The sequence below is a fragment of the Aulostomus chinensis genome, chromosome 17 (assembly GCF_037954235.1).
Source record: "Aulostomus chinensis isolate RoL2024-O1b breed Wild chromosome 17, RoL_Achi_v1.0, whole genome shotgun sequence".
Lineage (NCBI taxonomy): Eukaryota > Metazoa > Chordata > Actinopteri > Syngnathiformes > Aulostomidae > Aulostomus > Aulostomus chinensis.
In genome coordinates this window covers 11,149,164-11,166,944 of record NC_141336.1, presented here as the reverse complement: position 1 = coordinate 11,166,944, position 17,781 = coordinate 11,149,164, and the positions used below count along the sequence as shown (strand labels likewise).

At 40.6% G+C, this 17,781-nt stretch overlaps 1 protein-coding gene across 1 annotated transcript in view; it reads left to right on the top strand.

Moving 5' to 3' along the window:
• The first annotated feature begins 2,717 nt into the window (after positions 1-2,717).
• Positions 2,718-17,781, top strand: part of plekhh1 (pleckstrin homology, MyTH4 and FERM domain containing H1) — a 41,100-nt gene continuing 26,036 nt past the window's right edge. Inside the window, exons 1-3 of the mRNA XM_086182016.1 lie at positions 2,718-2,851; positions 3,955-4,116; positions 8,047-8,223. Of these exons, the coding sequence (XP_086038142.1) occupies positions 8,080-8,223 (144 nt within the window). The 5' untranslated portion in view covers positions 2,718-2,851; positions 3,955-4,116; positions 8,047-8,079. The remainder of the gene's footprint in view (positions 2,852-3,954; positions 4,117-8,046; positions 8,224-17,781) is intronic.

The window sequence follows — 17,781 nt, the reverse complement described above, 5'->3', positions numbered from 1 at the left end:
TCTGTAATCCGACGCATGTTGTACATCACTCTTCACGCACAACTTCGTGCTGCATGTTGTGTCACGTTTACACCCACACAAGCGGCTTTAGTGAAAAGAAGAATATTACACCTCCATTTCACACAGAAAAGACGGCAAATTTCTGCCTCTACCTGGCCTCAAATTTGGCACATACTGTGTTTAAAAAGGGCTTTAGACAAGTCAGTTGCCAACTGACTTTAACTCGAAGATGTCCAGAGTATTTGCTTATTCCAAAATTCTAAACTCACATTAGTTGTGTTTTTCATTTCACATTTCATCAACTTCACATTTTTTGACAATTTTTTTTTTGTTGTTGCTAAAATTAACTCCTTATGATAGATCGAAGCGAAGTAAAATCTGGTCAACTGGACGTAAGTTTATCTTGAAGACGTTTCACCTCTCATCCGAGAGGCTTCTTCAGTTCTAGTGAAGAGTGTGGAAACTCCAGCTTATAAACCTATGTGGGAGTGGTCAGTGCTATTGTGGTGGAAACGACCCTCCCGAGACTCACCTGGCCTCTCCAAACGAACGATCTACGATGACCTGGATGAATGAGAACCTACACAGACAACTCCTTATGATGTTTTGTCTCCTGTTTTTTGTGTTTTCTAAAAAAGGCTCAGGTGATTCTTTTAAGAAGGCGACAATATTCAATTGTCACATTAGAAAAGTTGATAGAAACAGCAAATTAAAAAAACAAAATAAATTCTTCTTTTCTTTACTTGAGGTGGCTTTGACTCCTTTTTTCTTTTCTTTTTTTAATGGGTTCATACAAATTTTCCTGATGAATTTCAGTGGTTTTGAGAAAAAATTGAATGGCTTTACATTCTCTGAATCATCAGCTTACACATGAGAAAGAGATGGATTCCCCATGTGTGTAAAATTACATTTAACCAATATTAATGACAAGTTACATAGTTTGACATGACACAACCATGTAAAGTACAAAACTTTCAAGTAAATCAACCCAAAAGAGAAAGTGTAAATGTGAAAAGAGGGAGATGGAAACCATTCTTTTGAATCATCTCTGATCTAGTGATCTTTAGGGTCTCAAACTTAGAGTACCTGGGGGCTACAGATTGTCCAGTCTGGTCACAAGGGGACCCCCTCTAGTGCTTCATTAACAAAAAATGTCCACTTCCAAATAAAAACCCACTGGCTTTTAAAAACCACTGGCTTTTGAGGGAGAGACGTATTAGCACGTTGAAGAGTTACAAAACTAACAGCAAACACCAAAATATAACGTTAGCGTTGAACTAAGAATGAACATAAAGGGATCATATTAGTTTAAACTTAACACCAAAGATAACCTCAACTTAAGCTTCAAACTAAAAGGTTAGCTTAGAAAAAATAAAAGAAAACATAAGCTTGGAAACAAGAATGAAAACTAAAATATTAGTTAAGAATAAACACCAAAAGTTAATGTTAGCTTAGAAGTAAGAATGACAAATGTAACACAGACATAGACTGATGACTGATTTGTCCACTTAAATAATTTTATTTACAATTGAATTTATTTGTATTTTTTTATCTGGAAATTGAATATGACTATTACTACTACTACTACAGCTACTATGACCAATAATAATAATAATAATATAGTACTACTAATACTCTCTAACAACATGATTCATACTACTAATAATTATAATTATTATGAGGTAACTTACCAAATTACTATCATTCACTATAATTTGAGATCATGTAGAGGGCCATATGAAATTGTGGGGCAGGCTATGTCTGGTCCCCAAGCCAGGAGTTTGAGACCCCTGCTTTAACTCATGAGTCCCAAAGACTTGTTCAGATTTTATCTGGGCCATCAAATATATGTAATTAACATGAATCGTTAATTGCTCTTTTACCTTTTCAAGATTATATAAAGTGATGCAGAATTCAAAGCACAAATGTTTAGGAAGTTCTGCAGAAATGTACCTGTCTATTTTCTGTAAATAAGGCCTGCTGGGCATTCGGTTGTGAGAGTTTGTTATTTTGAAAAGCGTCTCCTCAGAAAAAAACAAAACAAAACTCATTGAACCTCTGCTGTAAATGGCCAAGATGACCACAATCTCTTCTTCTTAAATTTGGTGCAGTCACACGTTACATTGCTTAAACTGCAATCTCAAAAGTGTGTGTGTATAAATATATATATATATATATGTGTGTGTGTGTGTGTGTGTGTGTGTGTGTGTGTATGTATATACACATATATACCTATATATACATATATACATACATACATATATATATAAACATAACACATTTCTTTTTTGCTTCATTTTCAAAGTTTTGCTTAAGATTTGCTTAGAAATTTCAAAAATAAAGAGAAAACATGAAGGATAGAAGGCACTGTGAACCATTTTAAGATTATTGTGTAACTTGCACGAGGAAAGATGTCTTAAAAATGTGCTGAAGGAGATCTTTAAGCTCGGAGTGTGGTTCTGTAATTGCGTTACGCTATATGGGCAACAGACTTCAAGAAGACTGTGTTTACATCATAAGGAGGGAAAACCTAAAGTAGTCTTAATGCAATATCCTGAGCAGCCAGCTCCTGCTCATAAGGGGGGCTGACTCCTGGAGAAACCTGATCCTGCATTGGGCCCTTTAAAGGAATATGGGATGAGTCTATTGAATGAGTGAGTCCCGGGGAACTTTGCGCTTCGGATACTGCGAAGGACATCAGCGGGGACAACAGAAGACGAACGCTGGGAGAAACAATGAATGAGTGAAAGAAGTTATGAGAGGAATTGCGAAGGGTTACCGGGGAAGGTGTCCGTGAGCGGAAAGATCTGAGAGAGAGGAGGAGGAGGGGGGCAGTCAACCGAGTCACAAGGTAACGTAGAAATGAATCTCGACTGGAGACGCAGCAGCAGCAGCAGCACCGATGCAAACTTGCTTGTACCGATTTTAATCCACATGCCAGCGAGTTGATAAGAAGCGGGAGGTTGTTTGGTTGTCTAAGGACCAGCTGCTGCTGGTTGATTTTAAGAGAGATCTACAGCCTGATTGAAGTTTTTTTTTTTTTCCTTCTTTCTCTTTTTGCTGACCGACGGTTTTACGGTCACTACTCCACTGCTTAACAGTGCGCTTCTGGCACACCTGTTCCTTGTGGCCTTTTTTGGACAAAACACTGGCCACAGCTCACCCTTAGGAGCAGATCTGAGGTAGAAACAGCGGTTGAAGCTATATATTAGATCCATGTGAAGTAAGAAAATAAACATATCCTTTTAATCCTCTGGAGTTTAGTGGAATATGTGCCTGCCAGCTGGATTTGAGGTTAGCGCTGGTTTTTCATCATTTTCTGCCTGTCTGGGGAGATGGAGCCTCCATAGTGCTGCATACATCAGCCCTGCAACAGCTGTGCAAAGTAGAAGGATATACTGTACACTAGCATAAAATCTAGTAGGTGCACCAGGATGAAACTAACACAGTGTAACACAACCACCTTTTGAGGATTATGTTGAATTTTGACTGAATCTCTTCAGTGAGGGGATTTGGATTCTTAGTCAGCAAGATATCTGGAAAACGATCACACAGATTGCGATGGCGTTTGGTGGCAGGACAATTGATTGTTAATTGATCACATAAGAACAAAAATTTGGAGGCAATGTGGATAACATTTTCATGACTTTTCTAAGCCATCGGCAAGATAGCTTTATTTTTCTTGACATGTCATCGACAAATATGGATCAATGTCCTTTAAAGAGCAACTTTAATATACCTGTATCTGTAATCCAGAATCCAGTCATTGATATAAAGCTCGCTACCTCTGGAAAAGTTGATCTGAATGCCTATTTTTGATGTTGAAAAAGTGAATTGATCGATAGAGTTTGATGATGGTCATATTCTGTATCCTCACACCCTCCATCGTGTGTGTTTTCCAGCTACCTCAACCTCCATGAGATAATGTTTTTGTTTTTCTCTTTTGTTTAACAGAATTACATGAAAGCACCATCATGTGTCTTTGGCTACCTGGGTCTGGGTTTGCCTTGCCGGAGTTACGCACTCTGAATGCTTGGGCAGTTTCAGATGTCAGTTGTGGCGCTGAAGAACTGGAGTGGCGTTCCTAATATTTAACAACCTAAATTCATATTAAAGGTATGGACACCTCTCTAAAACAGAATCAACAATAATTAGACATTATAGTCCTCGTGAGGGAAGGATTTATTCATAATTGATTTCGTTTTATCTATCTAATAATCCATCGTCACACGTGTTCTGCCTCACACTCTTCTGTATGGTTCCTACATGAAAAGTGTGTGTGAGACAGGAAAACTGCAGAGGTGGATATTTACACCTCAGCACAGAGGAATGTCAGGGGCTGTGTTTAAGGCTGAGACTGATAATGAGGGTGGTCAGTTTGCTGAGCCCTGTCATTAACCTGTGTGGAGAGAGAGAGAGAGAGAGAGAGAGAGAGAGAGAGAGAGAGAGAGGGAGAGAAGGTATGAAGAGAAAAGGACTGAAAGAAGAAATGGGAGGGCGGGAAGGGTGCTGGAGGAGGAGAGGGAAGAGACATGAAGAGGATGAGAAGTGAGCATTTAGATGAGACGATAATTCTACGAAAGAGAAAGATGTGGGTATTCCTGTCTTTAAAAATAGGTCCTCTTGTGTTTTCTGTGTTTTATTGGAGAAATTGCACAGTTTATCTTCTCTTTTGAGATATTGAAGGATGACCATTTAATGTTGATGTTTTAAAACAATCTCTGAACCTTGCATTTTCCAAGAGCACTTCAAGAAATATGACTACAGTGGATATTTAGTTACACAAAAGTGTGCGGCCTGCTTGAACGGATGGGAGTCGACAGAAGTCCCCTTTGTTAACATGTGGAGCCTCGACGAGAAGATAAGCCAATATTAAACACACTTGACTCCTCACACCACAACTTTGAAAGCGAGTGACCCAGATTTATGCCTCTGTGCCATTTTAGGAGATTCATTTTTATTCAAGGGGCGGGGGGTTGCCAAAATGTGGGAAGCCAAGATCAGCAGACGACAAGAACAGCAGCGGGGATTTGAAAGGTCTAGTGGGGATGATATCACTGCACCAAGGAATCACTTACATCACCGCAGCTGCAAGTTCAGCAGTGTGTCAGTGGTTTGTGTACCTGTGCTCATGTGTCTGTTTCCAATCTGTGTGTATCTCAATCTGCCAAACAACTGTAACAACTGGTTGGGGAGTGTGTGTATGTGTGTGTGTGTGTGGGGGGGGGGGGGTTGAAGAGACTTCTGCATGGTCTGCAGATGAACACACACCCTCAGTGCTTTAGTTAGTGAGGAAAGGCAGAGACCCTGTCCAATGATGAGGTTTTACAACAACCAGACAACATCCAAGCTAATTATTTATTATAGACTCTGATAAGCTTCCATGTTATGACTAAAAACTCTGCTGGCTGGATATCAAATCTGACTCTTTTTGAGGAATGGTGCACTTATTGGGATAGCTGGTGTTCCACTCACGTGTTTAGTAGGGCTGTGCTGTAAAATCGGATATATTGTGATCTGTTGCTCCATTTGGAACACTTTTTTCCCTTTTAATATTATCTTTTATTTTCTCGGTCTTATTCATTCATTCATTCATTCATTTTAATAAACCACACAGCCCATTATTTCAACTGTGTATGGATCGACGTAATGGTAGTCACCCGATATGTGTCAGGATCAGCACTTGAATCTGATATTCCCGATCTGATATCCCCTCTCTAATTATGACACGTCATGTTACAAATATGCAGATTTCCAGATATATAATAAACTAAGTACATGATATTATCATATAATGTTGATATGTATGTAGGTATGTATATATTGTAACTACCCAGGTAGTACGCAGCAATTTGTATTTGCCACTTTGTTTTGAAATTTTCATCAGATTATATAGAATGTCACAATATTTATAATATCAAGATAAAATCTTGTTGGGACCCGCGTATCCTTTCTTGGGGTCCTTGCCAGTACCCGGTTCGAGTGTTTGCTCTGGCCATGTGTGTACTAGTGCCCTCAGTTAGATGGAAGTATAGAAGCACCCAAGGCCTGAGCTTCCTTGTGAACCTGGCTGCTCTCTCTGGATGGTCAAACACTGATGTACCAGGCTGATCCCTGAAATCACTGACACCAGAGAAGATACTGCAGAAGAGAATGGTTTTCATCAGATTGTATATAACATTGAACCGGTGGAAAATTGTCTCCTGTGTTTCTGTAAACCATCCCACAATGGATGGTTATGCTCATGCGAGAGGAGAAAATGACTCCAGTTTTGGGTTACATTACTCCTACACAGTGTGTAAAATGACTTCACTCCTGACAGGATAGTGTTGTGGGCTTTATTTTTTTTCCTTTTGCACTCTTTTGCAGTGAACTGAGGGGAGACGTGGCCCTTAGTAACCCCTGTTGCCTTCTTTCCACATCCTGCTCAGTTGAAAGTTTACACTTGCTGGTTTTTCAGGAGCGTTCCTGGCACCGGCTGGCATGAGCTCTAACAACCTCCCTCATGTCCAAGACGTTGAAGGAATTGTTCCGGGGAGAATTAGCATGACGGTGTTGAGAGTGTTTAATCAGCAAATGGCTTGTTTGCACCCAGCTGTTGTAGCTCCTGGAGGAGGGCCCTCGCCTGTTCTGTCCTGGCTCGCCACATTGAAGCCCATCAAAGTTTATTCAAGCTGACTGCTTTCCCCCTTTCCCACACACAAGCATCCTGTTTCACCTCACCTTCACAGCCACCGGCCTGTCCTTGAGACAAAGGGAGAAATCGGTAGCCGGACCTTGACTGGTCAGTCTGGGTGCAGCGGTCTTCTGGTGAAACCTTCACATGCATGACCTCTGTAATTTGTTTGCTAGGCCTGTATTTATGATCATGCTAATTGCAGGGAGCACCGTGGTGCAGTTATAGTTGGTGGACTTTGAACGTCTTCTATTCTGCTGATGGTGTCTGGCTACTCTTTGAGCCTGTTTGTCTCTCTGTTACTGCTTAACTACCAACATTTGGTTTCATTTTTTTGTTTGATAGAACTCATGAGAAGCAAACTTTCGCACGTTGTTGGACTGAACTGTGATTGTGAACTGATTGTTATGGTTATCTTAAAATAATACAACTTTAATTGAATTCACACAGAAGGGCCTTAACCTTTGTGAATGAGAATCCAGCCAAATGAAAGTTGCCACTCGTCAATCCTCCTCAGGTAAAAATATCTTCAGTGGCCCAGTTTCCCACATTCAGCACTGGGACCGTTCATTCTCACACATTCTTTCCTCCTTTATTTGCCTCGGCGAGCTCACGGCCCCCCTCCTCTCTTGCTGTGATGGGACTGTCATGCAGAAAGACACTATTGTGCCGTGCAGGATCCCGTTACACTCCTTCCTTGTAATTAAGAAGGGATCGCGCGGCTCGGGAGTTGTGGATGAGGGGGGGGGGACTAGGGGATTGGGTTAGTAGGTAATTTGGCTAAAAAGCAGTGCGCTGACCTGTTTTGTAGCTGGCAGACCTCGGAGCCAGCACGCATGAACCCAGTAACTCCCCCACTGACACACACAGCCTCCCTGCTGAGGTTTTGTTCAGTGTGTGTGGGCATTCAAAGAGACAAAATGGAAAGAAAGATTTGGTGATCTCTCTCTCTCTTTCTCTCTCTCTCCTTCTCTCTCGCTCTCTGTAAGCCGTTTGGTGCAGGGAACATGTGCATGGAGGTGAAGTTACTTTGTGGTTATGTGTCACAGTGCAACACAGAAAGTGAGGGGAAGCTTTCATTAAACTTATGTCATTTTGGATTAGTGTGTGCTTTACTCACGTTTCCTCTGTGAATCATAGGAAGTGTGGTCAGTGTGGAGTATTTGCCAGGTTAAATCATTTTTTTTCTCCTCCTGTGATTTAAATGCAAACAGACTGCTCCAATATACCGTTACAGGATTATTTGTCTAGTCTGTTCATGGTGGTACGTGTCATTTGCATCGTTTTTGTTGTGAAAAGAAGACATTGAATTTCAAGTTATTATTTTCTGTCAGCCAGTTCATAGTAGGTTTATCTTCTCTGTCTTTCAGTCTATTCTGAGCCTAGAGCTCTGAAACCTCGCCATGGCTGACGTGCTGGAGAGCGGTGGGGCAGGAGCCGTCGGAGCAGCCAGCGTGGATTGGCAGAAACGCTGCATTGCTCTGGAGATGCAGCTGTTGAGGTTCCGTCTCCAGGCGGGGAAAATCCGAGAACTATTGGCAGAGAAGGTAAGAGAGAAAAAGTTCATTGGTCGTACATCAAGCAGTAGCTGTTTTTTCTGATAAGTTTAGTTCTTTGATGAGACACAAATGCTGGTAGAGTACTCGAGGTTTCCCTCAGAAACGACTTTCATCCAGTCCTAGGGGATCCCAAAACACTCCCAAACCAGATGGGAAATGTAGTTTGCTCGAGGTTTATCGAGTCCATTCTGCCAAGGTTTTGAGACAGTGACAGACACTTGGAACGTGGCCTTTTCTTTATCGAGTCTGAAACAATTTAAACCTAAAATAAATGCTGGACAATATGGGGAAAAAATTAATGTAATATTCAGCGTCTCTTTTTGTCAACATCAATCTGTTCTGATACCTATGTATAGCACATTTAGAGTTTAAGAAGCTCTGGGTTTGATTTGTATTACATTTTTTGGGGTTATGGTTTCAGTTCAGTGTGTTTTGTACATTAAGCAGAAGAAAAACATCTCCAGGAAAAAGCAGAGACACTCACACTGGGCTGAAATGAATAAATCATATAAATGAATAACATGAATAAACTTTGTTTTGCTGTAATTGTGTTTGCCATTGAGCTAATGCCTGCACTGTTGTCTGCACTTCCTCATTGAGGGTGGAGATGACAATCCAGCAGTGTGTGTGGGCGCTGCACATGTAGTGGACACACATAACAACAAATATAGCTTTTGTTTCCTTGTGGAACCAAAAATTGCACTTCCTCGGTATAAGTTAACAGGCTGAGTATTGAATTTTTTTCTTTTTTTTCACGGTTTGGTTTTGCATCCCAAGTCATGAAATTATGTATAAAATCACATCAGATAATCAGTCCATGTTCATCAGCCACAACAATAAAAAATCCTGTTGATTATCTAGTTACAGTGGCAGCAAGTGAACAGTCAATTGTTGAAGTTGAAGTTTTTGAAAAAGGGTCAAACATAAGAATCACCTTTGACAAGAGACAAAATCGAATGGCTTGTTAACAGGACGGAAGGGTAAGTTGTCTGACCAATACCACAGTAGAGAGCTCGTCTCGCACACTGCTGAAAAACTTGATTTGCTGCAGACATCTTAGTGTCAGACTGCACAGGCAATCTTTAGAGGTCTTCAGGAGTCCACACCAGCTGATCCCTACACAATGTTAGACAGGTGGTTTTAATGTTTTGGTTGATGGATGTGTCGTCCTCCGAGTGTGGTACAGTCATTTGAAACTGTAGTTTTCACCTTACATTTAAAAAAAGTGTAACTTACAATTTGCTTTTTTAGCACTTAATAAGACTAGAAAATTATGAATCAAATACACAATTTACATAAAAACTGTAAAAAACATTGATATGATTGATAATATTCAATATATTTATACATAACCCAAAAGCAGCACAAAAACATTACGATGCGGAAGCTATAGAAATGCAAGCACTGATTTTGTGTGTGTGTGTGTGTGTGTGTGTGTGTGTGTGTGTGTGCGTGCGTGTGTGTGACTGATTGCCCAACTCAATTTCTTTTACTCATTTCCTTCCAGTTGCTTTCCTTTTCTTCTGTTCTCTGTTATTAAAGCAGCAGGATAAGCATGATTCTTTTGCACTCTGACTATTTAAACATGTCCTCCCACCCCCTTCTGCGAAAACCAGATCCTCTGACCAAACTGTGTGCAGGACGCAACGCCTCAAGAGGAACATCAGTTGTGGCAGTGATAATTGGCGATGCATGGGTTTTTGCATAAGGAAACAATTAAAGTAGTTGAAATACAAGGGTGGATGACTGTATGTTTATGTGTTTGTGCAGAGACAGATGACATTACTCAGCACATTTAATAAACATCTGGTCCACTCATTCTGTGTCATCAGATGTTGGCTACAGCTTCAGCCAAAATTAATATTTAACATCTAACTCATCACACGTGGTGCTTTCCCTCGAGAGGGGAAAAATAAGCGCCAGCTGCAGGCCAGAAGCTTGTAATAGTGCGGCTGTTGTAATGCCTGACTACCAGACACTCTGGAAAGTAATCAGCTGTCAGGAGGAGATTGAGGTTCTGCTCTATAACTCTGCTGGTAAAAGAGTGGAAGTGTTTGGATTAGAGGAAGAAGGAGTGCATTTTTTTTCCCCTGTCTTGACCTTTTCTAGTTTTCATTTGGTTTCTTTGAACAGCTTGGAGCTACTTTTGTTTCCAGTGTTATAGCTACTATGTGCATCATGTCTAATTTGGAAGAGCTTGAGTGGTTCATTCAGTCAGTCAGCAGCAGGATGTTTACAGTCCAAACATGACCCGCTGGCCGATAAGAGCAGGACTCATTGCTGAGTTCTCTGTTAGGTCCTGGAAGACCTACACACACACACACACACACACACACACACACACACACACACACACACACACACACACACACACACACACACATGCACACACACACGCATGCATGCACGCACGCACAAACACACTCACACACACACACACACACACACACACACACACACATGCACTACTCTAAGAAAGTAACTGTCATTTCTCACAGGTTCCCTCACTATAGTAACCATGCAGCAAGGGGATATACAGCACAGTTTTCCTACGAGGGGAATATTGACAAGCCCATGCTATTAGGGCTTGTGTCCACTTAAACGCTCTGCTGAAATCTTTCTTCAGAGAAGCTTTTGTTGTCATGGTAGAGAATTTCATCGGAAGTAAAAAATGTTGCTTCTTCCTCTAATAAATTTAGGTTACACTTCTCCCAATTTTGCCTTTCAAGTATTCCAAAAAAATGTTTTCCTACTCCATTACTTCTTTGCAACTCCAGAATGAAAGGGCCAGTCGTGTATATTTAACTTAAAGCTAAGGATGTCCCATTGGCAATGGACCAATCCCACCAGCTGCAAAACTGTCCAAAAATGTCATTTTACAAGCTCTCAAGCAGAACCTCCATCTCTTTATTCAGCCATGTCCTCCTTAGTCCACTAACACTTTGATTTGAGCTACTAACTAATTATAACCCTTTCAGTTTAGCGCTCACAGTAGCGCCAAGCCCATCCAGCTGGTACATTCAGTTAAATTATCGCACCACACTTGAATCAGACTGTTGTTTTTTGGTTTGGTGGCTAGGGGGCACCATTAGCTTCAAGCAAAATATACGTGACTGACTCTTTCTGCATTCTTTAGTGACTAAGATATGCGTGCAGGTGTGATATAAATATCTGTGAGCTCAAGGCACCTATTTGTGAATACTTGAAAAACAAAATACACTTAATGGGTAAGGTATTGTTTTACAAGCTCCTCTGTTTTTCTTGTTCAGCACTCATAAATGTAGGATTTGACGGTTGGTATTTGTGGTATTTTCCCGGTCCTTCTCTACTCAGTGACGTGCGGTGAGGTTCATGGCTGGTGAGGCACTGACTTCATCACAGTCAGATCTGTAAACATATGAAGAAAAACTGCATTTAATAAGAAAAAAACAGACAAAAAATGTTCTCCATGTTTTGGCTTCTGTCTGCCACAGCTTCTTCAACGCTTTGGATACTTTAGCGTGAACCTCCTGCTTCGATTGAAAATCCAATTTAGAAAATTGTTTTAGCTTAGAAATGTAATCCTCCATTGTGAAATTACGGCCATTCAGGAGAAAAGAAAATAACTGAATGACTGCACTTGACTTTCCTTACAGTGAATTGTAGCTCGCTGTTGCTTATATTGCAGCGGAGCGGAGGAGGCGCAAGCAGAATCCCTGGGCTCATTAGCGCCTCCTCCATGAGGCAGGAGAAGTGCGTGCCTCACCCGGCACCTTTTCGCAGCCGTTTTAGGATCGCTTAGCACAAGAAACACGTTACACACACATACAGTTTTCGACAAAAACACTATACATTATATTCACCAGCTAAACTATAGAAATGTAGTTTATATAGCAAAAGTATTTGAACATTTTAATAGCGACATAGAAAGAGACAGCAATACGGGCTCACTGCGTAGCATGCAGCACAGTTAGCCGAGTCATTGCACGTTCCCTGGTGAGGCTCAGCTGCCTGGTGCCTCACCGCACGTCTCTTCTCAGTATTTGAACGATAAATGTGAAAAATCGTGATTTTGAATCAAAAATAACTTAAAACTGGTTTAGTTGAAAGCAAAATAACTTTATAGTAAAAATCAAAGGATGAATACAATAATTACATTTATTTTTTTCAATTTACATTTTTTTCTGTCCATGATGACAGGTGAGGCACGGCCTCACTTTCCTCCCCTGACCGCACGTCACTGTCTCGACTGTAATTGTACAACTGGGTAAAAGGGAATGATGATAAACATTTAACCTTTAGGTAAATTGTACAAAGCGAACAAAGACTGGTGTGTAAAAAATATTTTTTTGTCTTTTCTAGCTTATCTATCCAGCTTATCTGTAAAACTTTGTTATAGTGAATACATATATACATATATGCATACATATCCATCCATCCATCCATTTTCTATCGCTTATCCCATTAAAGATTGCAGGGGTGGGGTGGAGCCTATCTCATCAGCCTTCGGGCGAGAGGCGGGGTTCACCCTGGACAGGTTGCCAGTCCATCACAGGACCAACACATAGAGACAGACAACCACTCACACTCACAGTCACACCTACGGTCAATTTAGAGTATCAATCAGCCTCGTCCCCTCTTGATGTCTTTGGACTGTTGGAGGAAGCCGGAGAACCAGAGAGAACCCACACAGGCACGGGGAGAACATGCAGTCTCCACAGAAATATCCTGTGTTCGAGCTGAGGCTCAAACCCGGAACTTTCTTGCTGTGAGGCGAAAGTGCTAACCACTGCACCACCGTGCCACCCATATAATATGTGTGTGTGCGTGTGTGTGTGTGTATGTGTGTGTGTGTGTCATTGATGTCCCTACTGTCTGCTAAAAAATACCAAAACAAACAATAAAGTAATCCTACTAACAAAGTCTGACTGTCTGAGTGATTCACTGCATCTGGTGACAGCAGTGTTAAAAATAGTCCTTTAACTCTTGTGTGTGTACCTGAAAGTGGCTGTACAAGTACTTTTAAACTTTGTGACCCTTACCAACACAAATATACAGTGAGAGCATTAAATATGAAGCCAAAGCTAAAAGGTGGTTTGCATAGCTTAGCACTAAGCCTGAGTATAAAGCCTTTAAATTCAATGTAAAGCAACCGGAACTGACTGGCATGGCTCTGCTGCAGTCTAAAGCTCACCTCTTAACATATTGTATCTTGTGTGTTTAATCTGCACAAAAATGTGAAATAGAAAAACAACAATTTGTGGTTGTTGTTTTTGTGGTTTTTGGGGAGGTAGTGCTGTAACTTTTTCTTCCTTTCACAAAGTCTTGGGGTTACAGTGAGGTTGCCAGGAAAACTATTCTGACTGAGCATAAAACTTTCCCTTTAAATATTCCTGTCTTCAGTAGAAAAGAATAGAAGCACAAGCAGGATTTGGAAGTAATGATGTACACAAAGTGATAGAAGCATTGTTTGTTCTGTCTTTCATAATATTAGAAAAAGACTAGAACAAGTCAAAGGCCTCTTTTGAAATAAATCTGCTTGAAGTGATTCGTGATCAAGGCAGCGCAGGTCAGGCCAAAAGCCAGATTTTAGGAAATTTGTGTGTCTACAGGTCACTGTCTAAACCCTTCACTCGTAAACAGAGGTTTTAATTGAGGCTTAAAAAAAAAAAAAAAAAAAAAAGCTTTACAGATCCATTCGTAAACAGCTCTTTGTAAGTGATGTTCCTGTAAGCTCTGTCCTGCCAGCAACACATGCATTGTATGCTTGGCCTCAGTTACTGATGAAAGTTGTTCACATTTCAACATATTTATTGGTTGAAAGCAAACGCTACCTTTTAGAGGACACGATTCAACCATTTTTTGAAGCTAGGGTGCTGTGGATTTGTAGGTCACCCTTTAATCGAATTGCCTAGTGAGTGAATCGCTATTCAAATGAATAGCAGATGGTATAGTAGTTATGCGTCTTCTAGTCACAAGTGTACAATTTACCAAAAAAGCAGCTCCTTACGAGGACCACGACTGAAACTGCAGATGCAAATTTAATATCCAGGAATTCACATTATAGACACACTGACCACCCCTGAGATTAATGGCCACATTTTTTAACCTTGACCATATCCAGTCGAACCATACTTGGCCTGATCCTATTGAGTCGTGGTACCTAGATCTGCACATACAGAGACCACTTAATCCCTTTCTTTCTTGTTCTCTCCTCTTATAAACATACACAGAAACTCTGACAGACACACACACACACACACACACACACACACACACACACACGCACACAGTGAGCAAGAAGGATTTAAGTGGAGACCTGTGTTGCAGAGTGCGTTTTTCTGAGATTGGGGGGGGTGAGAGGAGGAGGAAGGGGGTGGGGGGCTGAGCGACTACCATTCCGTCATGTTATTGCTTCTTGGAAAGACTGCTTTCATGGTCTTCATCTCCTCTCTTGCCAAGTTAGGAGTGTTTTACACATTGACCCACTTTGGTTGTGGAAAAACATGGAAAAAAAATTGACGTGGTTGCCTGTGACATGGCATTTATCTCTCGAGTCTGACTGCATGCATGCAGTAGACAAGTAGAAGGAGACGGGAAAGACAGAGAGCTGTGCCCCACTTGCCTTGTGAGGAGTTTAACAGGTCAAGAATATGATTTTACTACTATTAACATGTAATCAGCAGGTGGCCTGAAGAAACTGAAACCTCTTTATAGAGAGAATAATTGAAGTTAAAACACCATTATGGGTGTAGAAATGATGCAGTTTCATGTAGAAATAATGAAAGAAGGATTAAAGTCTCGTGTGCTTCTTTTTCTCCAAAAGCAGTCCAGAAAAGTGGAAATGAAATGGAAATGGAATAAATGGAAGAACTTCAGAGTTGACCAGTGATGTTGACAGAGTTTATGAGAATACCTCGCTGTCAAAGCTCCAGAGCACCAGAACAAAAGAGGACATTTAATCGGCTGGTATTCCCCTTTAAGGTGTCCTTGCATTATTTCGATAATCTAATACTTGACAAATGATATTATTCTCCTCCACAACACTCACATGGCAGCTATTTGATACAAGCTTGTGTTACCAGTCATGACAAGACTGCTGAAAGGTCACCGGGTTCATTTTTGTGTGTGGAAATGTTCCCTGAGTGGATTTGTACTCAGCTTTTCATATAAAGTTAAATAAGCCATTTAATTTTCTCTGTCTTAATGCCGAGGCTTGCCAGTGATGGTCGTTCCGGTTCAGCATAACTTGGAATATGTTGGAGGATCTATCATTATATTGTATTGTCCACATCTTTTTACGTGATTTTGATATGTTTAATCTACAAATTTGTAAGTTTTCCTATTCTGTGAATACACACATCTGAACTGTACTTATTTAACTCACTTTTACCATCAGCTGTGTTCAAGGTTTAATGATTGGAGATGACACTCAGAACAAATATTTTCCAGTGAAACCAGAAAAAGTGGACTTTATTGTGTCAAATAATGCCCTCAACTTGTTCTTATTCCAAAACATAAATTGGAATACATGCATATTAATCCCTGAAATGTGTGTGCCTTTCTTTCCACCTGTAAAAAAAAAAAGTCACAACTGCCACGAGAAAAGGGAAAACATCTGTTTTTTTTCCATTCCATCTGTTACATAACAGGCAAATACTTCAGGCCATAATCACCTAAAGAGGAAGCACAAGATGATATTCAAATGTTCATCTCTGTTCAGCACTCATAAAATTCCCACTCTATAATTCATTCCTCAGTAATCTCTGCCACTCCATTGTTTTGGAGTTAAACTCTAAAACACAATCTGTATTTTTTGAAGTGGTGCCAGAAAAATCTTTGGAAGCCTGAGCCAACGGTATCAGATCTCCAATCTCTGCCAGTAAGAGTAAATTGATGTTAAACTGTGACAGATCTGTTAACTGTCAGGGAAGCAGGTGATCATCTGCCCCCATCTTATCTCCTCCCTACTGATACGATCAGTCTCTCTGGATTCCCACTGAGGATGGATGATGCTTGGTCTCCACAGTTTCTGAAAATTCCCTGTGATCGAGACGTTCATACATTAAAGAATCTGTCTTCTCTCTGGTTACTTCCTTACATTTATTTATTTGTGCTGTTGTTTTGTTGTTACGTCTTGGTCAGGGTTTGATGGACACGGGTTCTGCATAGTTTGGGGCAGAGTTCTAAGTCCAAGTGGTTATAGGTATGTGTTATTATGTCTGAAAATAAATAAAGATATTGTTGGGAAAGGCGGCACGGTGGTGCAGTGGTCAGCACTGTCGCCTCACAACAAGAAGGTTCCAGGTTCGAGTCCCAGCTCGAGCACAGGATCTTTCTGTGTGGAGTCTCCATGTTCTCCCTGTTCCTGTGTGGGTTCTCTCTGGTACTCCAGCTTCCTCCCACAGTCCAAAGACATCAAGAGAGGACGAGGCTGATTGATACTCTAAATTGACCGTAGGCGTGACTGTGAGTGTGAGTGATGGTTTGTCTATATTTGTTGGCCCTGTGATGGACTGGTGACCTGTCCAGGGTGAACCCCGCCTCTCGCCCGTAGCTGATGGGATAGGATCCAGCCCCCCCGCAACCCTTAACAGGAATAAGCGGAAGAAAATAGATGGATGGATGGATTGTTGGAAAAAAAAACAATCAGGCTCTCACATTCCGTAGTTTTGTTAATGCCAACACATCTCATGAAGAAACCAAAAAAACTAATTATTCATTTGAATAAGAATGATGATGTAGTTTTTAGGAAAAGTATAATGATTGCCAAATATTAAACATTGTTTTTTTTGGGGGGGGGGGTGGTCCTCAAACAGAAAGCATCGAGCTATTTTTTTGTTTTGGATTATTTTCAGCAGTGGATTTGACCTTCTTGTGAGTATTTACAGCAGAATGCGGATGTATGATTCACACGTAAATTGTCGTTACCTTGGATGGAGCTGAGTGCAACGGTGATGAATCACTGATGCATTTTTAAGCTGTAGCAAAGGGAAATGAACAGATTTTCGACCCACTGATAGGACAATTTAATTTTTTTGAGATACCAGAAATACAGAATGTGTGCAGTTTTGTCCTTTAAAAGAGCAACTGCTGCTGCTTCTCTGTTTATATTCAGCCTTCTCAGCAGAAGCTTTTCGTATTTTGTACAATGCATTTCTTTTTTTCAAATTTTGTAATATGCAGTCCAACTTATGACTTCATGTTAGCATTTCACAAATCTTGCAGGTTGAAAAAACAAAGCACATGGCGATAATTGTCAGTTGCCAAAATATTGCAAAGTACTGTTTTATTTTGTATGGAAAAAATTAATGGTAAAATCCTTCAAAAAATTATCAGCTGCAGTTCGGCTGAATCTCGCAGAATTATTGTGATGTGACTGTCGGTCTCAGCTGAGTAGGCAATGGCTTCCCAATTGCTCTGACGAGTTCAGGATTCTTTTTTTATATGAAAAAAATGTGTTTAGATTTTAATTTTCCTTATGGAAACATGAGTTAAACAAGATTTGCTCCCGCATGCACCACCATGATACTTTTGTGTTAAACCATCGAGCAATGGTTCATGGTA